General features: G+C 35.1%; 3 protein-coding genes across 4 annotated transcripts; 2 read left to right on the forward strand and 1 right to left on the reverse strand.

Annotated features, from left to right (window-relative positions):
- Window positions 1–4,726: 4,726 nt before the first annotated feature.
- LOC104758127 (INCREASED PETAL GROWTH ANISOTROPY 1-like protein 2) lies at window positions 4,727–9,658 on the forward strand. Of its 2 annotated transcripts, XM_010480946.3 has the most exons (8): window positions 4,727–4,962; window positions 6,897–7,561; window positions 7,709–8,176; window positions 8,275–8,406; window positions 8,606–8,787; window positions 8,883–8,994; window positions 9,084–9,227; window positions 9,320–9,658. In XM_010480946.3, exons 2-8 carry the CDS (start codon window positions 7,016–7,018, stop codon window positions 9,428–9,430), a joined length of 1,695 nt encoding a protein of 564 aa, XP_010479248.2. In that variant the 5' UTR covers window positions 4,727–4,962; window positions 6,897–7,015; the 3' UTR covers window positions 9,431–9,658. The 2 variants fall into 2 exon arrangements, with proteins under 2 accessions (XP_010479248.2, XP_087353164.1); XM_087497038.1 differs by lacking the exon at window positions 4,727–4,962 and having other exon boundaries at window positions 6,750–7,561.
- Window positions 9,659–10,396: 738 nt separating this feature from the next.
- LOC104758128 (diacylglycerol O-acyltransferase 3) lies at window positions 10,397–12,350 on the forward strand. Its single transcript, XM_010480947.3, has 2 exons — window positions 10,397–11,381; window positions 11,487–12,350. The coding sequence occupies exons 1-2, from the start codon at window positions 11,001–11,003 to the stop codon at window positions 12,198–12,200; spliced, it is 1,095 nt and encodes a 364-aa protein (XP_010479249.3). The 5' UTR covers window positions 10,397–11,000; the 3' UTR covers window positions 12,201–12,350.
- A 6-nt stretch (window positions 12,351–12,356) lies between these two features.
- LOC104758129 (uncharacterized) lies at window positions 12,357–17,785 on the reverse strand. The gene is made up of 24 exons (XM_010480948.3): window positions 17,507–17,785; window positions 17,322–17,385; window positions 17,123–17,229; window positions 16,975–17,030; window positions 16,740–16,815; window positions 16,589–16,655; window positions 16,380–16,446; window positions 16,179–16,245; window positions 15,844–15,927; window positions 15,725–15,766; window positions 15,482–15,637; window positions 15,161–15,238; window positions 14,900–14,968; window positions 14,712–14,777; window positions 14,492–14,620; window positions 14,326–14,382; window positions 14,142–14,231; window positions 13,923–13,988; window positions 13,766–13,834; window positions 13,579–13,683; window positions 13,223–13,348; window positions 13,060–13,118; window positions 12,924–12,960; window positions 12,357–12,697 (listed from the first exon to the last, which is right to left on the reverse strand). Exons 1-24 carry the CDS (start codon window positions 17,621–17,623, stop codon window positions 12,518–12,520), a joined length of 2,034 nt encoding a protein of 677 aa, XP_010479250.1. The 5' UTR covers window positions 17,624–17,785; the 3' UTR covers window positions 12,357–12,517.
- Window positions 17,786–18,158: the final 373 nt, after the last annotated feature.

The raw sequence follows: 18,158 nt of genomic DNA on the forward strand, positions 1-18,158 counted from the left end.
AACTATAGTCGGTGAACACCTGTACGGGACAAGACTTGCAATTTCTTCTGTAGAACAAGATGTAGAATGGTCTGGTCCTCCAAGCAGAGCTTCAAAGTAATCCACAATATGAGCCTTAAGACCCTCACTTGAATCTAGAACACTGCCAACATCATCTAGAAGGAAATGAATATGATTTTGGGATTGCCTTGTCTTGATAATTCTGAGGAAAAAGCAGTATTTGAATCTCCTTCATCTGTCCACTGAATTTTTGATCTCTTCTTTAAAAAAGAATCCTCAGCCGCTGCTAACATAGACCATTTTTTATATGCTGCTTTTTCAGCCAACATTGTTGCTTGAGAAGGAGTAGCAAGGAGATGTTGCTGACACACAAGAAGATCACTGTAAGCCTCTGATACTCGCTGTTCAATACCAGAATAGTTTTCCTTACTAAACTGTCTTATAATACCTTTAAGCTCCTTCAGCTTTTTAGAAACTTTTAACATCTTGCTTCCATCAAAGCTTAAGGAATTCCAGCAGCTCTCTATCAAAGGTACAAATTCAGAATTCTTGGTTAGATGGCTTTGAAGTTTAAAAGGCTTCTTGAGTTTCAGTTTCAAAGAATCTAAAAACATACAAGATGAACTATGATCAGAGATTCCCGATTTACCAAAGACTGCAATAGAATTTGGGAACTTTTGAAACCATAGATCATTCACCAATATTCGGTCTAACTTCTTAGCCACAACTCCAATATCATGTTTGTTTAACCACATGTAGATAGCTCCACAAAAAGGCAAATCAGACAAAGCTGAAGTTAAGATACACTGATGAAAGCTCTCATACTACTATTTGAAGAAAATTGATCCGCAGAGGAGTGTTCAGATGCATTTAGAACCTGATTAAAATCACCCAACACTGTCCGCAAAAATTGTTTGATGGGCCTCTTGCCCGCAAAAATTGTTTGTCCCTCTTTTGGGCTCTCTTTGAGACGACCTGGATAACCTGTCATTTACATCATCTGTAAATGGTATTCCTAGGTCACCATCTCCACGATAGTTTTAAAAATGAATACATCACGAAAGATGATTCTGTAAATCTTTGCAATCATTCAAATATAGGTTTGATCACCAAAAATATGTAATCGTACCAAAAGCTAAGCATGAGTGGTTAAATCATCGATTACAAAAGTGTTAGTGATCATAATTTTGTTATGTTTGGAATCACTTCCAGGATGATATTATGTGGTGAAAATGAGTGATTATGATATGATTGAAAAAATGCTCTCAACTTTTCATTCTGGAAATGTAATCATCCATGAGCAATATCGGGCCAAAGGATACACTGAATTGGTGCAAGTCAAGGTGTTGAACAAAATAATGAATTCGTGATGATGAATATCAATCTCGTCCAACTGGATCAGCTGCAATTCCAAATGTGAATGTTGTTTCATCCAGTTATGATAATTGGCAAGGGCAAAGGCATATTCCGACTAGCTAATTTCCCTAATACTATCAAAGACGAGGACGCGGACATGGTCGAGACCGTGGTCCTGGACGAGAAAAAGGAAGGGGTTCCTACCCCAATAGTTTCAACATAAGAAAAACCAGCAACACAATCTTCAAATAAATGATGTTGTTCATGTTATAAATAAATTAGATGAGAATATTATTTACAGATACGACATGAAAAGATATTAATACTAAACTTGTCGTATACCAAAAGATTTGGCAGATTTGTTTCAAACATCTCAAACGACAAAAGAAAGAGATGCCAAGACCAACCTCATCAATGACTGAACTTTCTTTTCATGGTCTCAATGATGAAACTCATCTAGATATTGCAATGAAAATGGAAAATCATGCGAGTAACATCTATATGTAATAATATGCTTGTATTACTTTTTGTGTTTAAAATCCTTTTGAATAAGTAGCTTCTTATATAATATATCGTAACTTTAAAAGACTTTGTATTATATTAATAATGAATATTTTATCTAAAAAATGTCAAATTTTGAGAATCATAATAAAGAAATATGTTTAGCATATAGTGTTACAATACACTCAATAATTGAAATTAAAAAATACTTCTCCTCTCTCAAAATTAAAGACTCCGCCAAAAGCGTGAGTACTATATGTGGTGATGCAAATATTATTATGAGTTCTGAAAACCCAATTTTTCAATGCCAAAGAAAACATAATTTAAAATTGATGCATTATATTCCCCTAAGTTTCATAGAAAATTGATAAGTTTTAGAGATATCTAAAGAAATGAATATCATATAATGAATATCTTTGCAAAACATATGAGAGGAGACATATATTGGAAAAAAAAAACAAATATTATTCTCTGGATTATATTGCATAAAAATAATTAGGTTTGAATCATATGTTATAATAAACTTTAAGTTTACAAGTATATTTAAGATATGTCATGAAAGAACTGGACATCTTGGTTGAGTCATGATGTAAAAAATTATGTAAAATATTAATGGTCATCCACTAAAGAACCAAAAAAAATTACAATCTAATAAGTTTTAATGTGAAGCATGTTTTGAAGGAAACCTTATATTTCGACCATCGACAGCCAAAGTAGGAAATGAACCACCAATTTTCTTAGAGAGAAAACTAGCAGGTGAGAAAAGTTACAAATGAAACTCTTTATAATTATTAGCTAATCACCTATCTCTTCACTCATCTTCTAATGTTATACAACTCCTAACTCCTATTTATAGTGGAGTAAAAAAGATATGAGTCACACAGTTGTTTATTTGATTATGAACAGTAGAAAGTTGTAGTGACAAATGTTACACTTCAAAGATAAACGTAACATTACAAGTGTAATGACATATGCTTATAATGTATGATTTACACTTGCTTCACAATAGTAGCTATATTGTTATTCACATTTTATAGTTCAAACTTTTTTTATTTAATATTATATATATATATATGTATATATATTATTATTTCTTTCAATTGGCTCATTTGAGCTACTCAAATAATTTTGTTGAAAAAGGTAATTATAATTTTTATTTATTTGGAATTTATTTTTAAAATAGATGTTTGAATTATGTAGTTTAAAATCATATATGAAACAGTATGTCCCCACTCTAGAACTCTCAAAAGTCTAGAAGTAATGTTTTAACCAAACTATGTGCCTACAAAGTAATAATGAGTAATAAAATAGTCAATCAAATAAATTTTCTGAAAAATGATGCACAAACTTCATAATAAGACGCAAGTTCGCATATAGGCATGATGAGGATGAAATTGATATCATATCGATATCCACGAGGAGGAAAATTATACATCTAAACTAATTTTATGCAATATAAATAAATAATTCTTGAAAATATATAATATAAAAAATTCATACCAAATAGTTATAAGAATTTGTATATGTGAATTCTAAAAAATTATGTTATATTATATTTAATTTTATTTATTTTTCTCATCAGATAACACTTCATTTTGTAAACTATTCAGTTTCATCTCATAACTAGAGCAAGAGGAACGGTGGCCAGAGGACAAAAAAAAAAATCAGAACTACCTTAACCAAATGGTAACCAAAAAAATAGAAAAAAAAATTGATGTTGAAATTAAAAGGATCTAAAATAATTATATGACTAGGGACAAAAAAAAATTATTGAGACTGAGCTGGAATTATTTAATAACGTAATTGATGACACCAAATTTTAAATTTTTTGAAGCATAGTTTACTAGAATGTATCAAATTCAAAATTTCATAGTTTGGATCAACGAATGAATGAAGTATATTGGGTTTAATTGTGATACAATTACAAATAATTTACGACTACGTACATGTTATATAATGTTTGATCATTAGCAATACGTTTTTTTTGTTTTGCCAAATATATTTAGAAAGTTATATATAACACAAACATGGAAAGAAACATCAAACACAAACATTTTCTAATATGCGTTCAATTATATATTAATTGATTGTCGTGTGCTAATAATGTACAGTACAGAATGACATAAAGATTACAATTCTAATGGATTACATATCATCTAATAAGTAATAAATGACAACAAACTTATGAGAGCCAAATAGAAAATAGAGTTTATTTTTTCAAACCACACCATAATTAGATTTTACACGGACTTTATTAATTACATAAGTTAATGAGTACTGTAATTACGAATTTCCTTCGTAGATTAAAATCTTTTATGATGGCTTGCCTAGTAGACATGTAAGGTTCAATTTCCTTGGTTGACTTAATTACTAACAATGGATCGACATTTATATTCGTTCAACCATAAAAATAAAAAAATAACCAAGCATGGTAAATTATAAAAAAAGCATAAATATACTAAATCATTCGATATTGGCATAAATTAATAACGTTGAAAATGTTTACTTCAATTGAGAGGTATACAGAAAAATACTCTTCCTCTTGGAATATGACCCGTCATCTAATCTAATTTTTCTAATTTGGATAATTTATAAAACATGTCATTATCCTTTCCTTTCGGTTTTATTCTTTCGGTTTTGCATACAAAAAGGGTACACCTGATTTTGTCTGTATTAAACTATTGTTTCATTCGTACTCCATTCATGAAATAGACGTCTACTTACATATACATATTTTTTTTTTCATATTTTCTTGTGGTTTTAATTCTTAAACTATAATTCTCTTCCGGTATCTCCAAGTTTTTAACCCTTACAAGACATCTCACGTACCATTGAGCTTATATAATTTATGTATACGAAACCTATTCATATTCATTCGTCCAGAAATATAAATTAAGCGCTCACATATATTATAGACACATGAATATGATGTCATCGTAAATATATATATATATATATATATATATATATATATATTTATAATCAGCTGCATGTAATCATTGATCATCATCGTCACTAATGAGGGTGTAAACAGGGGTTTGTTTTTTTGGGGGAAGACGACCATCGCCAGTATTCTTCTCCTTCTTCGAGAGTTCCATCTCTAAGGTACTATATTTCTCTTTAAGTTCTTAAATCAAGCTTATCCTCTCTCTGTCTCTCCATTTGAAAATTAACAAGAACAAACACCAGTGTCATTTTATCCAGGTTATTGTATTTGTTTGGATATATATATGAGTATTAATTAGTTTCTGTTATAAATACAAACTCTCTTTTGTTTTAAACCACAAATATCATCCCGCCACCAAACTTGAACACAAAGTTTATGTTGTAGTTTGGATTATCATATTGTGTTTCATTTCTTTTCCTTAGCCACTAAATCATGCCACAAATACCGATGTTTTTTCACAACACACTCAATTGCATCTAAACGATCCTTCGTGAGAGTTTTACATGGTATTTACTTATATATAGTTTTATTTTGATAAAACCCAAGTTGTATATCGATGTAATCTAAAGAAAGATAATATTAATATACACGATATTTTGCTACGTTTTGGAGTTAACGTTTCGTTCTTTTGTTTGTTTTACAGTATGTTCATGGTTCGATGTTAAATTACCAATTATCTCTCAGTAAAACACGTTTTTGTTTTAAGATACGGGAAAATATTAATAAAAATTTCAAGACATCTTACTTAATTAATAAACACAACAGTTACTTTTGGTAACACATTCACTCATTTTAAAGTTAAAACTCTATGATTGGTATAACTCAAACAGAAAAGAATAAGGTTTTTGTTGGTTTATAGTCCCGAAAAACAAAATTTACATAGTAAACATCAACAATTTGTATTCTACATTTACGAGATAAACAATATGCCTATTGAAGAACATAATAATATTTACAAAACTGGCTTGACAAATAAGCTCACATATTTAGTTATTTACCCTTCAATTTGATAGTATATATAATCGTTGATCATATGTAGAGAGTTATGATTTTCTCATTTTCATCATACATAATGATTTTCCTATCCAATTAAGGCTTTTTCCTTTGCGGTAAAAGAATCCAATAAAATTGCAGATAGTTGGGAGTAGATTTACCTAGCAAGGCACAAACTTCATAGCCCAATAATTGCCTTACGGACCATATAATATCTATATCATTATACCAAATTATGATCAAAACTCTCCAAAAATCTTCAAGTAAGTCAATAACTTAACTTGTAAACCAATGGTCACTAACAGCTTTGAGTTTGAGTATGATTAGGACATACTCCTCACTCCTCAATCTTTCCTTTTGTCTTAAACATGTTTTTCAAGATTTTTATTATTTTATATGAAAAAAAACACTACACACATACGCTATTCCTCTTTTTACGTGGTTTTTATTTTTTAGTACCAATTATTAAAAACCATACAACTTTTATTCCAAACATTATGGTCCCATCATAAATGTCAAATGCTCTTTGTTCCATTTACATCTCAACTCAACATGAGACAAATCATTAGTGGGTCCTTTGTTTAACTGATTCTTTAATCATTTTTCATTGTTTTAAACTATAATTATACACTACCCAACGATCTTGAAATGCTAAAAAAATTGGAGTATTAACGTATTTAGTTTAAGGTAAATCATTACAATTTTTTAAAACATATAGCCATAGCCCATAACTTTGTTTGGTTGCATCAGTCACACGCGTACACATATAAGTCCCGATACATACACGACACTCTCAACTTTTTTTTGTCTGTGAGTTAGGTTTCTGATGGCGCGTGGGACAGACGCGTCGTCACCTGAAAGAAAAAACAAAACCAAATTGGCCCACCACTAAATTCTTTTGTCTTATTCTCAAAGTCGTCAAAGCATCAGGTGGGCCTGATAAAGCCCACTGTTTCCTCCAAACGGATCATTCCTTCATTAGTTTTGCTTGATTAGTAATTTAATTAACTAAAAAATACTTAAAGATTAGTCGCATCGCATATGGTTATTGAACTAATGATTGGTGTGTGTGATTAATAGTTGTTTTCTTGTGCGACAGCTTCGAAGTCGTCTCTTTGTTTTTCACAAGTCAAAGCAGCTGAGTAAGACATTTTACCACGAGTGAGTTAGTCTTCTCGCCGGCGACCGTCGTATACGGCGGAGATTTTGTTAGTTATTATGTCACGCATTTCCGCCGCTTCCACCACTCCTTCTCGCGTGAGAGCTGCGAATTCGCACTACTCAGTGATCTCTAAACCCAGAGCACAGGACGATACCGGTCTCGCCGGAGTTAAACAGAAATCGTCCAATCACGATGTGAAGAACGACGCGGCGAAGAACAACCGGCGATCGATTCTGCTTAAGAGAGCGAAATCCGGAGAAGAGGAGACGACGGCGGTTTCGGCTCCTCAGAGAGCTCGGTCTGTGAATCGTCCGGCGGTTGTAGAGCAATTCGGTTGTCCGAGGCGGCCGATTTCTCGGAAAAGCGAAGAGACGGTGATTGCTACGGCTGCGGCGGAGGATGAGAAGAGGAAGAGAATGGAGGAATTGGAGGAGAAGCTTGTAGTGAACGAGTCGTTGATTAAGGATTTGCAGTTGCAGGTTTTGAACTTGAAAACGGAGTTACATGAAGCTCTTAATTTAAATGTAGAGCTTGAATTGAAGAACAAGAAGCTTTCTCAGGATCTAGCTTCAGCCGAAGCTAAGATCTCATCTAACGATAAGGTAAACATTTCATTCATACTTCAGTTGAAGAATCTCACCGTTGCATTGAATCTTAGTGAGACTACGGAATCCGAATTGCATTTGGTTGTTTCCATGATTAGGCTTATGGTAAGGTTCTAATATCTCTAAGTGTTTTGGTTGATTCAGCCAGCTAAAGAACATCAGAACAGCAGATTCAAAGATATACAGAGGTTAATAGCTAGCAAATTAGAGCAATCCAAGGCTAAAAAAGAGGTAGCAGTAGAGTCATCAAGCTCCATTAAAACAAGATCATCTCCATCATCACCTTCACTTTCAAGATTACCGCCAACAACACCGCCATTGCCAAAGTTTTTGGTGTCTTCAGCTAGCAATTCAGGTAAAAGAGATGAAAACTCTTCACCCGTTGCACCACCAACACCACCGCCTCCTCCGCCACCACCACCTCCTAGGCCTCTTGCTAAAGGAGCGCGTGCTCAGAAGTCTCCTCCTGTTTCACAGCTATTTCAGCTCTTGAAGAAGCCAGATAATAGTAGAGATCTTTCTCCGTCGGTTAATGGAAATAAGTCTCAAGTTAACAGTGCTCACAACAGTATAGTTGGAGAAATTCAAAACCGTTCCGCGCACCTTATCGCTGTAAGCAAACTAAATTTCCTTTTTTGGAATATGTTCACTTTTAATCTGAGTCTTGGCCAATCTTATCTGACACTGATGCTCTTCAATTTATTCCACAGATAAAAGCTGATATAGAGACAAAGGGGGATTTTATCAATGATCTTATCCAGAAAGTTCTGACCACTTGTTTTTCGGATATGGAAGATGTCATGAAATTTGTGGATTGGCTTGATAAAGAACTAGCAACTCTGGTAACGCCTAATTCCTCTTTTAACTCTTTTTTTACACAAGTGACTAGATTTTGTACATTATAAACAAGATCATGTTTTTGGTGTACTGAGACCATAGTGTATTACTTAATCATCTCCAAACTCTATATAGATTTGATGAGTTTGCATCGTTAGATATCTTACATTACATGTGCATTCCTCTTTTCCTATTGCCTTACAGGCTGACGAGCGAGCTGTGCTTAAGCATTTCAAGTGGCCTGAGAAGAAAGCCGATTCCCTGCAAGAGGCTGCAGTTGAATACCGCGAGCTAAAGAAACTGGAAAAAGAACTTTCTTCCTACTCTGATGATCCGAGCGTTCACTACGGTGTTGCCCTGAAGAAAATGGCCAACTTACTAGACAAGTAAAAGAAGTCCCTACTTTGATACTCACTCATTAGAAGAACATTTTCTTTTCTTCAAAGTGTTAAAAAAAAGTAAAAATTTTGGTTATGATAAGGTCGGAGCAGAGGATAAGGAGGCTAGTCAGATTACGTGGCTCATCCATGCGTTCTTACCAGGACTTTAAGATCCCAGTCGAGTGGATGCTTGACTCAGGAATGATAAGCAAGGTATTGTTTTCTGTCGATGAGCTTTGGTTTGTCTCTACGTAAATACTCTGTTTGGTCCTCTTGTAACATTGTTCTAGTTCTGTTAATAGATAAAAAAAGCATCGATCAAGCTTGCTAAAACCTACATGAATAGAGTAGCAAACGAGCTACAATCAGCTCGTAACTTGGATAGAGAGTCTACTCAAGAAGCATTGCTTCTTCAAGGCGTCCGATTTGCTTACAGAACGCACCAGGTAAATCTTAAACTTCAAAACTATAGGTAATTTACTCGAATCGAACACGGTGCATTGATGCCTGATATATTGATTTTAAAATGTTTATTCAGTTTGCGGGAGGGCTTGATCCAGAGACATTGTGTGCATTAGAAGAGATAAAACAACGTGTTCCGAGTCATCTTCGGCTGGCACGGGGGAATATGGCCGGAGCTCCGTCGTAGGAAAAGTAATCAGAGGAATGTGAGGCATATGTATGGCCTTTGGTTTTGGCTATAAAATTCGTTATTTGCGTTAATAGTGTCTGTGTGAGAGAGTAAATGTTATACCACGATAATAATAATGTTAAAATGTATGTAAATGTGCCTCCAGGCTCCAGTGAATTTTGAGCTAATACAGAAATTCATAAACATTTTAAATCTTTGTCCAAAATTTGGACTTAGTGTCAAAAAGCTGTGTAGAGGCCCAAATTTAGAGATCCGATTGCTGTTTTGGTGTTGTTATCATAGGCTGAGATGTCGTTTGATGAGATGTCACACAAAGTGAGAGGTAGCGTAGCGTGATGATACACTTCAGTTTTATTGGTTACCTTTCCCAACAATCAATACCTAACCCAACAATTAAGTTAATTTATACTCCATCTGTCTCACAAAGATTGATGTTTTGGGATATTTTCTTGTCCAACAAAGATTGATGTTTTGTAGATTTTAAGAAGTAATCATTGAAAATATTTAAATTTTTGAATTGCTATTGGTTTATTTTTTCTCTCTCTACCAAAAAGTAATTATAAATTAATTTACAAATAAAAACTAAAATTTTTCTTAAAATGTGTGAAAATGTCAAAACATCCATCTTTGTGAAACAGAGGGAGTCTTTGGAAGTAGTGGTTGTAAGTATGGGAAAAGATTTTTTGTAAAAACGATTACTAATTATAATGAATTATTCAGACAAAAAAAAGAAGATAATGGTGTTAATAATAATAAAAAAAATATAATATGGCTGTTTTGATACTATTTTCTGTTGTTGTTTATCTTATTTTTTTTTTTTGTTTATGCAACATACATTGAGCATGATTTGATACTGTTTTCTTGAAATATTATGATAAGTTGATAACTATAAGAAATATAGTCGAATATTTATGAAGTTGCCCAATATACTTTAAATATTCGTATCGTATCAAGTTGCCCAATATACTTTATGAAAAAAAAAAATTCTATCAAGTTGCCCAAAATACTTCATCAAATTCCAAATTACAAAAAGCTAACGATGTTAGTTAACATTCAAGTGGCATATTCGAGTTTTATTTAATACAAAACCCATCTAATCTCTCGCAACTTTATTACATACGTGGCAAACAATTTTAAAAAGATTCTCCACGTGGCAATCCGACATGTACACCTATCATAAATTAAGACCGTTGGTCTCCAACATCAGTTCAAATCAACGGCTGAGATTAATCAGAAGGCGTGTGTCCGGAGCGCGGGAAAGTGTGGAACTCGTGAGACACAGAAGGAGAGCCTGAGTGCAACTCACGACACCTTGAAACCACCCAAAACATGCCACGTTATCTCTCACTGTTTAAACAATTCTCTCCTGTAAAAAAGAACTGGCAAAAACTGCCTCAACAACAAGGAGAACTCAGCCTTTCAGTTTCTGGATTTGTTGTGTTTTATCTCTTCTTCTTTTAAGCCTCAAAGTTCGTTATCATCATCATCATTATCAAGTTTCCCCTATTGATTGATTCTTGTACCTTTCAATTCCGACGCAATCGTCTTGATCTTGTTGAGATCAGAGATGGAAGTTTCCGGCGTCGTTCTCCGTCAAGTTCCGTGTGTTTCAGGTTCCGTTGCCGATGGCCGTTACTCCGGTCTCCGGTTAGTATCTGATTTTTCCGGTAAGACGAGAACGGTCTCGTTTAGAGCCAGGAAGCTTCGTGGGGTTGTTTGTAACAACGAGTTTGCGGATAAAGGGCATGTGAATTACTATATAGAGCCAACGAGATGCGGCGAAGCGAAGGAGAAGGTTAAGGTTATGGAGAAGGAGAAGAAAGCCTTGAAGAAGAAGGCCAAGATTCTTAAAAGTCTTTCTAAGAACTTGGATATGTTCTCTAGTATAGGGTTTGGTCTTGTTCCTGAGGCTGGTTTGGTTGGTGAGATTCAAACCAAGACAATCTCGGTAAGAATTTTTGATGGTTCTTGATTTGACTTTTGTTTCTTTCATGGTGATTGATCGAAGTGATGTGTTAGATTGGATCTTGATTGGTTTTATGATTTATTGCAGGAAGCAACCGAGATATTGGTTAAGCAGCTTGAACAGTTGAAAGCAGAGGAGAAGCTATTGAAGAAACAGAGGAAAGAAGAAAAGGCTAAAGCCAAAGCTTTGAAGAAGATGACTGAAATGGACTCTGAATCATCTTCCTCGTCTGAATCAAGTGACAGTGATTGTGACAAAGGCAAAGTTGTTGACATGAGCTCTTTGAGAAACAAGGCTAAACCGATTCTTGAGCCGTTGCAACCAGAAGCCACACTAGTAACAACCCTTCCGAGAATTCAAGAAGATGCACAATCTTGCAAGGACACCAGTGAAGCATTGCAGATTGCTTTGCAAACATCCACGGTCTTTCCTTCAATGGCCAATCCTGGACAGACAATGAAGAAAGTAGAAGCGGTTCCAGTGGTTGGATTGCCATTGAAGAGAGTAGAAGTGTGTATGGGAGGGAAGTGTAAGAAATTAGGAGGAGCTGTGTTGTTGGATGAGTTTCAAAAGGCTATGACGGGTTTTCAAGGTTCCGCTGTGGCTTGCAAGTGCATGGGGAAGTGTCGTGATGGTCCAAACGTTAGAGTAGTGAACGAGACTGATGCTGTGATGACTGATTCAGTTATGACGCCGTCCAAGACCGTTTGTTTAGGAGTTGGGTTGCAGGATGTGGAAACTATTGTGACAAGTTTCTTTGATGAAGAATGTAGCAGAGAGAACTCGGTTGTCTCATTTTGAAAGTGTTTAATATCACTTAAGTTATATATATAGAGTCTGGTGCTTTCTCATTGTACATATCTTATCTTTTGAATATAGAGTGTGGTGCTTTCTCATTGTACATATCTATCTGCTGAATAAATCTGTTGCAATAAGACCAACTTAAGCAAACTCCTCTGGAAGATACAAGCCCTAATGAACCATTCATTATCTTGAACCTACACTGTTAAAAGATCATTTGTTTGCGCTAAAAATATTACAAATGATCATTTTACACAAAAGGGAATGTGTTTATGCAAGCAACAAAAACACAGCTGTGATCTTGCAAATTTTTAATTTCAGTGTCTGGGAACTTTGGGCGTGGGTTGATGTTCCTCGGTTTCGTCATCTAATCTTTTGCAGCGCTTCAAGAACGGCTCTAGAGTTTGCTGCTTTGTAGGGCTGTTTCTTGGTTTTGTTGGACTGTTCATCGGATGACTAGATGATACCTCCAAAGCATTCTCTTCTCCATCAAGCATCTGTGTCATAAATTGTTCAGAAGTTTAAATCTCCAACAGATTTAACAGACGATCAAAATGTAAGACAATTTATCGTGACAATCAAACATCTATTTTTCATGAATCACACTGAACACATTCCAGTAGTTGAGACTTTAATAGGATTCCAAGATAATGGTCAAGGTGATTTGTACATGACACAAAGAGATTTTCTCTAAAGGTGGCTTAACATAGAAAAAGAGAATACCTGTCCTAGATTATCCAGCTTGTTTTGGACGGTATCCCTATACAAAATATGACCAAGATTACGAAAATTGAGTAAGGGAGAACTGACTTTAGAGAATTCATTGAACTTTCAAAGGTAAATGTGAATGAGAAAGAACCAGATGATGTCGTCAACAGTATCATTTGCTAGAAGGTAGTATATGTTAACTGAAGAGACCTGTAGATATGAATCAAAAGCCACAGAAAGGGTTTAAAAATGACACTGCAAATTAATTAGTGATTGTGATTTGTGACTCCACTAAACTATCGTTTGTGACTCACCTGACCAATCCTATGTACACGATCTTCTGCCTGAGTCAGGTCACCCGGAGTCCATGACAACTCGGCAAAGATAACAGTGCTTGCAGCTGTTAAAGTTATCCCAACACCAGCAGCTCGTATTGACAGCTGCAAATCCATGTAAGCCAAAAAAAATCAAGGACTAGTACTCATTTCTATAGATTAAAAGGACTAAGAGTATAACATACAATGACAGCATACATTCCTTTTTTATAACTTCTCTTTGCGATTTACAAGTTTCACGGCACATAATACTCAAAACAACTGTGCCTTGTATAGTGGCATATATCAAGAGAAGGGTAGGAAACTTTGTTTCAAAGATTGGTGAGAATACTTACCACTGCTGCTTTAATTTCATCCTTATTCTGAAAGTCAGAAACCAAGGCTTGTCTAGAGGAGGCAGGGGTGCTACCATCAATTCGGATACAGCCCACTTTCTTTTTCTGCAATTTTTTTTTTGTTTTTGTATATTGTATAAGAAATAGAGGGGCTTTTGGAAGCTTTGCTAATAGTTCAATGCCTTACTTTAAAAAACTGGTGTAATGCCTCAAGCATGGACAGATGATGTGCAAATACAAGAAATTTGCAGCCAGCCTGCATCACAAAGGTCGAGGAGAAATAACAGGAATAGGTATCAGAAATGTATGGGAGTTTAAAACATCTTATTGCTAATAGCTATTACCTCAAGCACATTTTCCAGATATTCAATCACTGCTGGAATTTTGGCTAAAGCGGATTCAGTGTAAATCTGAATTACAAAACGAGGAGATGTTATAAGAAACCATGAAAAACAAGCAGGTCCAACGAGATAAAAAATAACATATATCGGCAAGAATAGGTGCACAAAAATCCTTTGGCTGTTGGTTGGTGAAGAAATAATTCGGAAAAGGCAAATGAATACCTTGTTAATAAGGTTCTTCTCTGTAAATTTCAGAGATTTAATGTCTTCTTCTGATATGCAATCCTTAATTTTTGACTTTACCACCTTCAGCTGTAAAAGAGAAAACAAAGCTCATTCCTTTTCTCAAAAACAGATTCGTCATCGAAGGTAAATTGTATAACTATTGAAAACTAAATCAAGTTACCTCATGAAACAGAGCATTAACTGGCCTCATGTTCTTTTCAGCTAATTCTAGGAAGACCTATTTAAACAAAGATCAAAGTAATAATGTCAGACCAAAATCGTTAACAAGTACTAAAAGATATTACATTACATGTGTGGACATAAGAGAAAGAGTTACGACTAATAACCTGCTGCCTGCGTTTTGATGGAAGTTCAGTCAATACATCCTTTTTAAGTCTTCTAATCATAACTGTTGCCTTCATCAAATTGTGCAATTCATCATGATTGCTTGCGCCTTGATATGTTCCAAAAAATCCCTAAAATTTTGAGTAACAAAATATTATGATGCATACAGTAACTACCTTGTATGAAAATTCTAGGCAGTTTCTCAATGTGCAGTAGACTTACGCCTTTGCAGTATCTGCTCCCGTATTCATGAACACTTCTATAAACATCTGGATATAGAGCTTCCAGCTGCCAAGAGTAAAGACCAAAAGGATTTTTTAGTAAATCAAATTACAACCATAGATACACAAGGTCCCTCACAATCCAAACAAAATAAAAAGAAATGTGGACTAGTAAAATGGAAAGCTCACCTGTTTGAATAGCTCTATTGGTCTAGACAAAGCAGGAGTTCCACTCAGAAGGATTGCATATTGAGCTTTCTGGAAACATATACATGAGTATGTATTTCAATAGAATATAACTAACTACGAGAAAATTACTCATTAATAATGTAACAAAAGATCACAGTTACACCAAAAAGAAACTGATTTTCCAATTCCGTTAGCTGATAACTTAAAAACTAGCTTGGTAGGCAAAACAATAAGAGAATGATATATTGATATCGATAATACCTTTATGACTGGAAGGCAAGCACTAGTCCTCTTTGCTTGAGCGTTTTTAAGAAAATGTGATTCATCTGCGATAACGACCTGCAAAGAAGGACTGTACATAGTAAAACCTCAAATAATTGTGACAAACACTAAACGCCTTATATGCAAGTTACTGAACGCAAATTATAAATGCATCTTTCCTCTCCATTCCTTAACTTAGCTCCTCTTAAAATTTCAAGAATCTCAATATCACATGACTAATTGGTAACCAACGTGATCATTAAAAATCAAGATAGCGGGAACAATGCACAAAAAAATCAGTGCGAAGCAATGTCTAGTTACCTTAAAGTCCAGCGCCATTAGAAGTTTGTCCAACTTAGTGACCACATCATAGGAAACAATGTTGAAGACACCATCAAGATGGATTGTTCCCTTTGTATTTGAGGAAACTATAGTAAATCCGCACTTGTTTGATCCACCTGGTTGCGGTAAAACTACCTACTAAAAGGATAACTTAGATTAGAGAGAAAATATAGAATGGATATACTTAAGCTACAAGCGTTATACAAGCACTAAACTACATACAACTATGTCTGACGGAGGTACATGCAGCCATTGGTGAATCATCTGCAAGAAAGTAACATAATGAATCATCTCAGTGACATAAAGAACGCCCAAGTAAAATTCAAATATCATGAGCTTACTGTTGCCCAATGCAAACGTAATGAAGATGGTGCAATAATCAGAACTGGCCAAGATTCCTGAACGCATGTTGTAACAGCAATTGCCTGCACAGACAATGGGCATGCAAATAAGACTAATGTTAAAAACAAATACAAGCAATTCTCCAGAATTAGTTTCTCGCTGGTTTGCAAGGAGGTATACTTGTTAGAAGATACTATATGATATATGTGGAACAATGTCAAAGAGATATGTTAACAAGTGACAGTAGATATCTTCTCCAATGAAAGGGGAATAGGATTGTAAAAAACCAAGAAATAAAAAGATATACAGAGGCCTATAAGCAGGAACTACTCGCCTGCAAAGTTTTTCCAAGACCCATTTCATCTGCTAGGAGCACACGTCCTCCGTGCTGTAAAATAAACCTTACGGGAAAGGAAGAAACCGATCATGAGGCGAAAGAATAGTTATGAGGCAGCCAAAATCCAAAAGCCAAAAGGCTGTTCATTTGGTAATAAAGAAGAATCACAAGTACTACATATCGTTGACATACACATACTTTATGCCTTCACGCTGAAATGGAAGAAGCTTTGGCTCAATATGGCTTGGTATCTTTTCATAAAGATCTAGGGAGAATAGAAGAGAAGAAGAAGAAAGCAAGAGAAAGTCAGACATGAAAATCCCATAAAAGGGGTCCAAAAAATGAACATATATTAAAGAATCACATTGTTAATGTGTCTGACGTAATAAACAGGATGCCTGACTTACGCTGTAGATCTGGAACTCTTGAGGCAGAGGCTACTGCACGTTGCACAAGAGGATCTAAGCTCTCTATCTGATTAATTCAAAGGAAAAATTAGATAGCAATGTACCAATGCTTAATCTCTAGATCAAAATTTAATGAATAAAGGTGCCTTACCTCGACTTTAACGCTGGAAACTTGTTGTAAAATACTTTCAGCTGATGACAATGAAGAAAGGGGAAAGGTCCATAACCTGGACTTCCACAAGAGAATAAACAATGCAATTACATACCAAGGCTTATTTCTCAGTTTTGTTAACAGATCACAACAAAACACATAAGATATACAAAAGACACAAAGAAACAAATCACATAAACGACGCATGCATATGAGAGAGTAAAAAAAGGCAAACCTTTCTTTAGGATTCCAAATAGCCTTAGGGATCTTACGCACAGCATCTACCACAACCTAGAAAAAAACAAAGAGCTAGTAAGTGTCAAACACAAAACTACTTTAGCATATTTTCCCACAAAGACATCTGACTTGTGATGATAACTTACCTGGTTATAGGGGAACTTAGCAGCAAGATCTCCACTATAATGAAGCAAAATTTTGACAGAAACTTTTTGCTCCTTTGGCTTAAAGCTCTCATCTTTTGGCCCAGAGACTAGCCTCAGAGTTAATACAGTAAACGTGAACAAAACCCATATGCAGAGAGATAACATAAGATAAATGGTACTGGAAACAAAATAAACTGACCAGTGTTTGGTTGAGGAGCGAGAGTTGAAGGTAAGACTCTGGTTCCTTGAGACGAAGCATGAACCTAAACACACACATAAGGGACTGATTAGAAGCAAAATTGCACGTTACAAACACTCGAAGCAATACGAAATTGCCCTAATTACCACAATAAACAAGAAAAGAACGCAAATTTAGGTTAAAACCTCGTTCGGAGTTGGCACGGAAGAAGAAGACAAATTGCGTTTCTGGTTGATCATCTGAAGAGCTTCTTTTTCAATAGCATCCATCTCTTCCACGGTCAAACCCCAGTCATCATCCATTTTGGATCTCTTCTTCTTCTTTCGGATGTGAGTTGTGACCCTCTTCAATGGCGGAATCAAATCTTGGTTTCCCTCGTCTCGTCCCTCTCTCTTCGTCTTCGTCTTTTCAAAGTTTCACATACCCAAACGTCACCGTTTCAGAGCTTTTTGATGGAGAAGGGCAAACAGATTGCAGGACAAATCCGGTTTTGTTTAATCTCGGTTTGATTCAAATAACTCGGTTTACGAACGGAATACGGTTTCGGTTCTTTTTTAGAAGGAAAATTTGTGGTTTTCTATTTCATTTTTGATTCGGTTTGATTTTCAAATTGGTGGTTCGTTACGATTTTGGCCTTAAACCGGATTTGAGCACCCTAATTACAACAAGTTTCTACATTTTGATCCCACCAAACTTAACTGCTTATAACACTCAGTACCAGAGAGAGCTTTATTCAACAAGTTTCTATCTTATTATGTTCATTGCCTTGCCAAGTACCGTATTAATCATTTTCACTGTGCTTGTTTCTTATATATTGTTACCAAAGGCTCCTGATTT

The sequence above is a fragment of the Camelina sativa genome, chromosome 17 (assembly GCF_030686135.1).
Source record: "Camelina sativa cultivar CO46 ecotype springtype chromosome 17, ASM3068613v1".
In the NCBI taxonomy this organism is placed as follows: Eukaryota; Viridiplantae; Streptophyta; class Magnoliopsida; order Brassicales; family Brassicaceae; genus Camelina; species Camelina sativa.

Bases quoted from the DNA above. Each gene is read 5' to 3' on its own strand.
- LOC104758127 (XM_010480946.3), top strand. From the start codon at position 7,016: ATGTCACGCATTTCCGCCGCTTCCACCACTCCTTCTCGCGTGAGAGCT. The intron at 8,407-8,605 runs GTAACGCCTAAT...ATTGCCTTACAG, and splicing joins ATAAAGAACTAGCAACTCTG to GCTGACGAGCGAGCTGTGCT. The intron at 8,995-9,083 runs GTATTGTTTTCT...TTCTGTTAATAG, and splicing joins ACTCAGGAATGATAAGCAAG to ATAAAAAAAGCATCGATCAA.
- LOC104758128 (XM_010480947.3), top strand. From the start codon at position 11,001: ATGGAAGTTTCCGGCGTCGTTCTCCGTCAAGTTCCGTGTGTTTCAGGT. The intron at 11,382-11,486 runs GTAAGAATTTTT...GATTTATTGCAG, and splicing joins TTCAAACCAAGACAATCTCG to GAAGCAACCGAGATATTGGT.
- LOC104758129 (XM_010480948.3), bottom strand. From the start codon at position 17,623: ATGGATGATGACTGGGGTTTGACCGTGGAAGAGATGGATGCTATTGAA. The intron at 17,230-17,321 runs GTCAGTTTATTT...CTCTGAGGCTAG, and splicing joins CGCTCCTCAACCAAACACTG to TCTCTGGGCCAAAAGATGAG. The intron at 15,239-15,481 runs GTAACTAGACAT...CCTTCTTTGCAG, and splicing joins TAATGGCGCTGGACTTTAAG to GTCGTTATCGCAGATGAATC.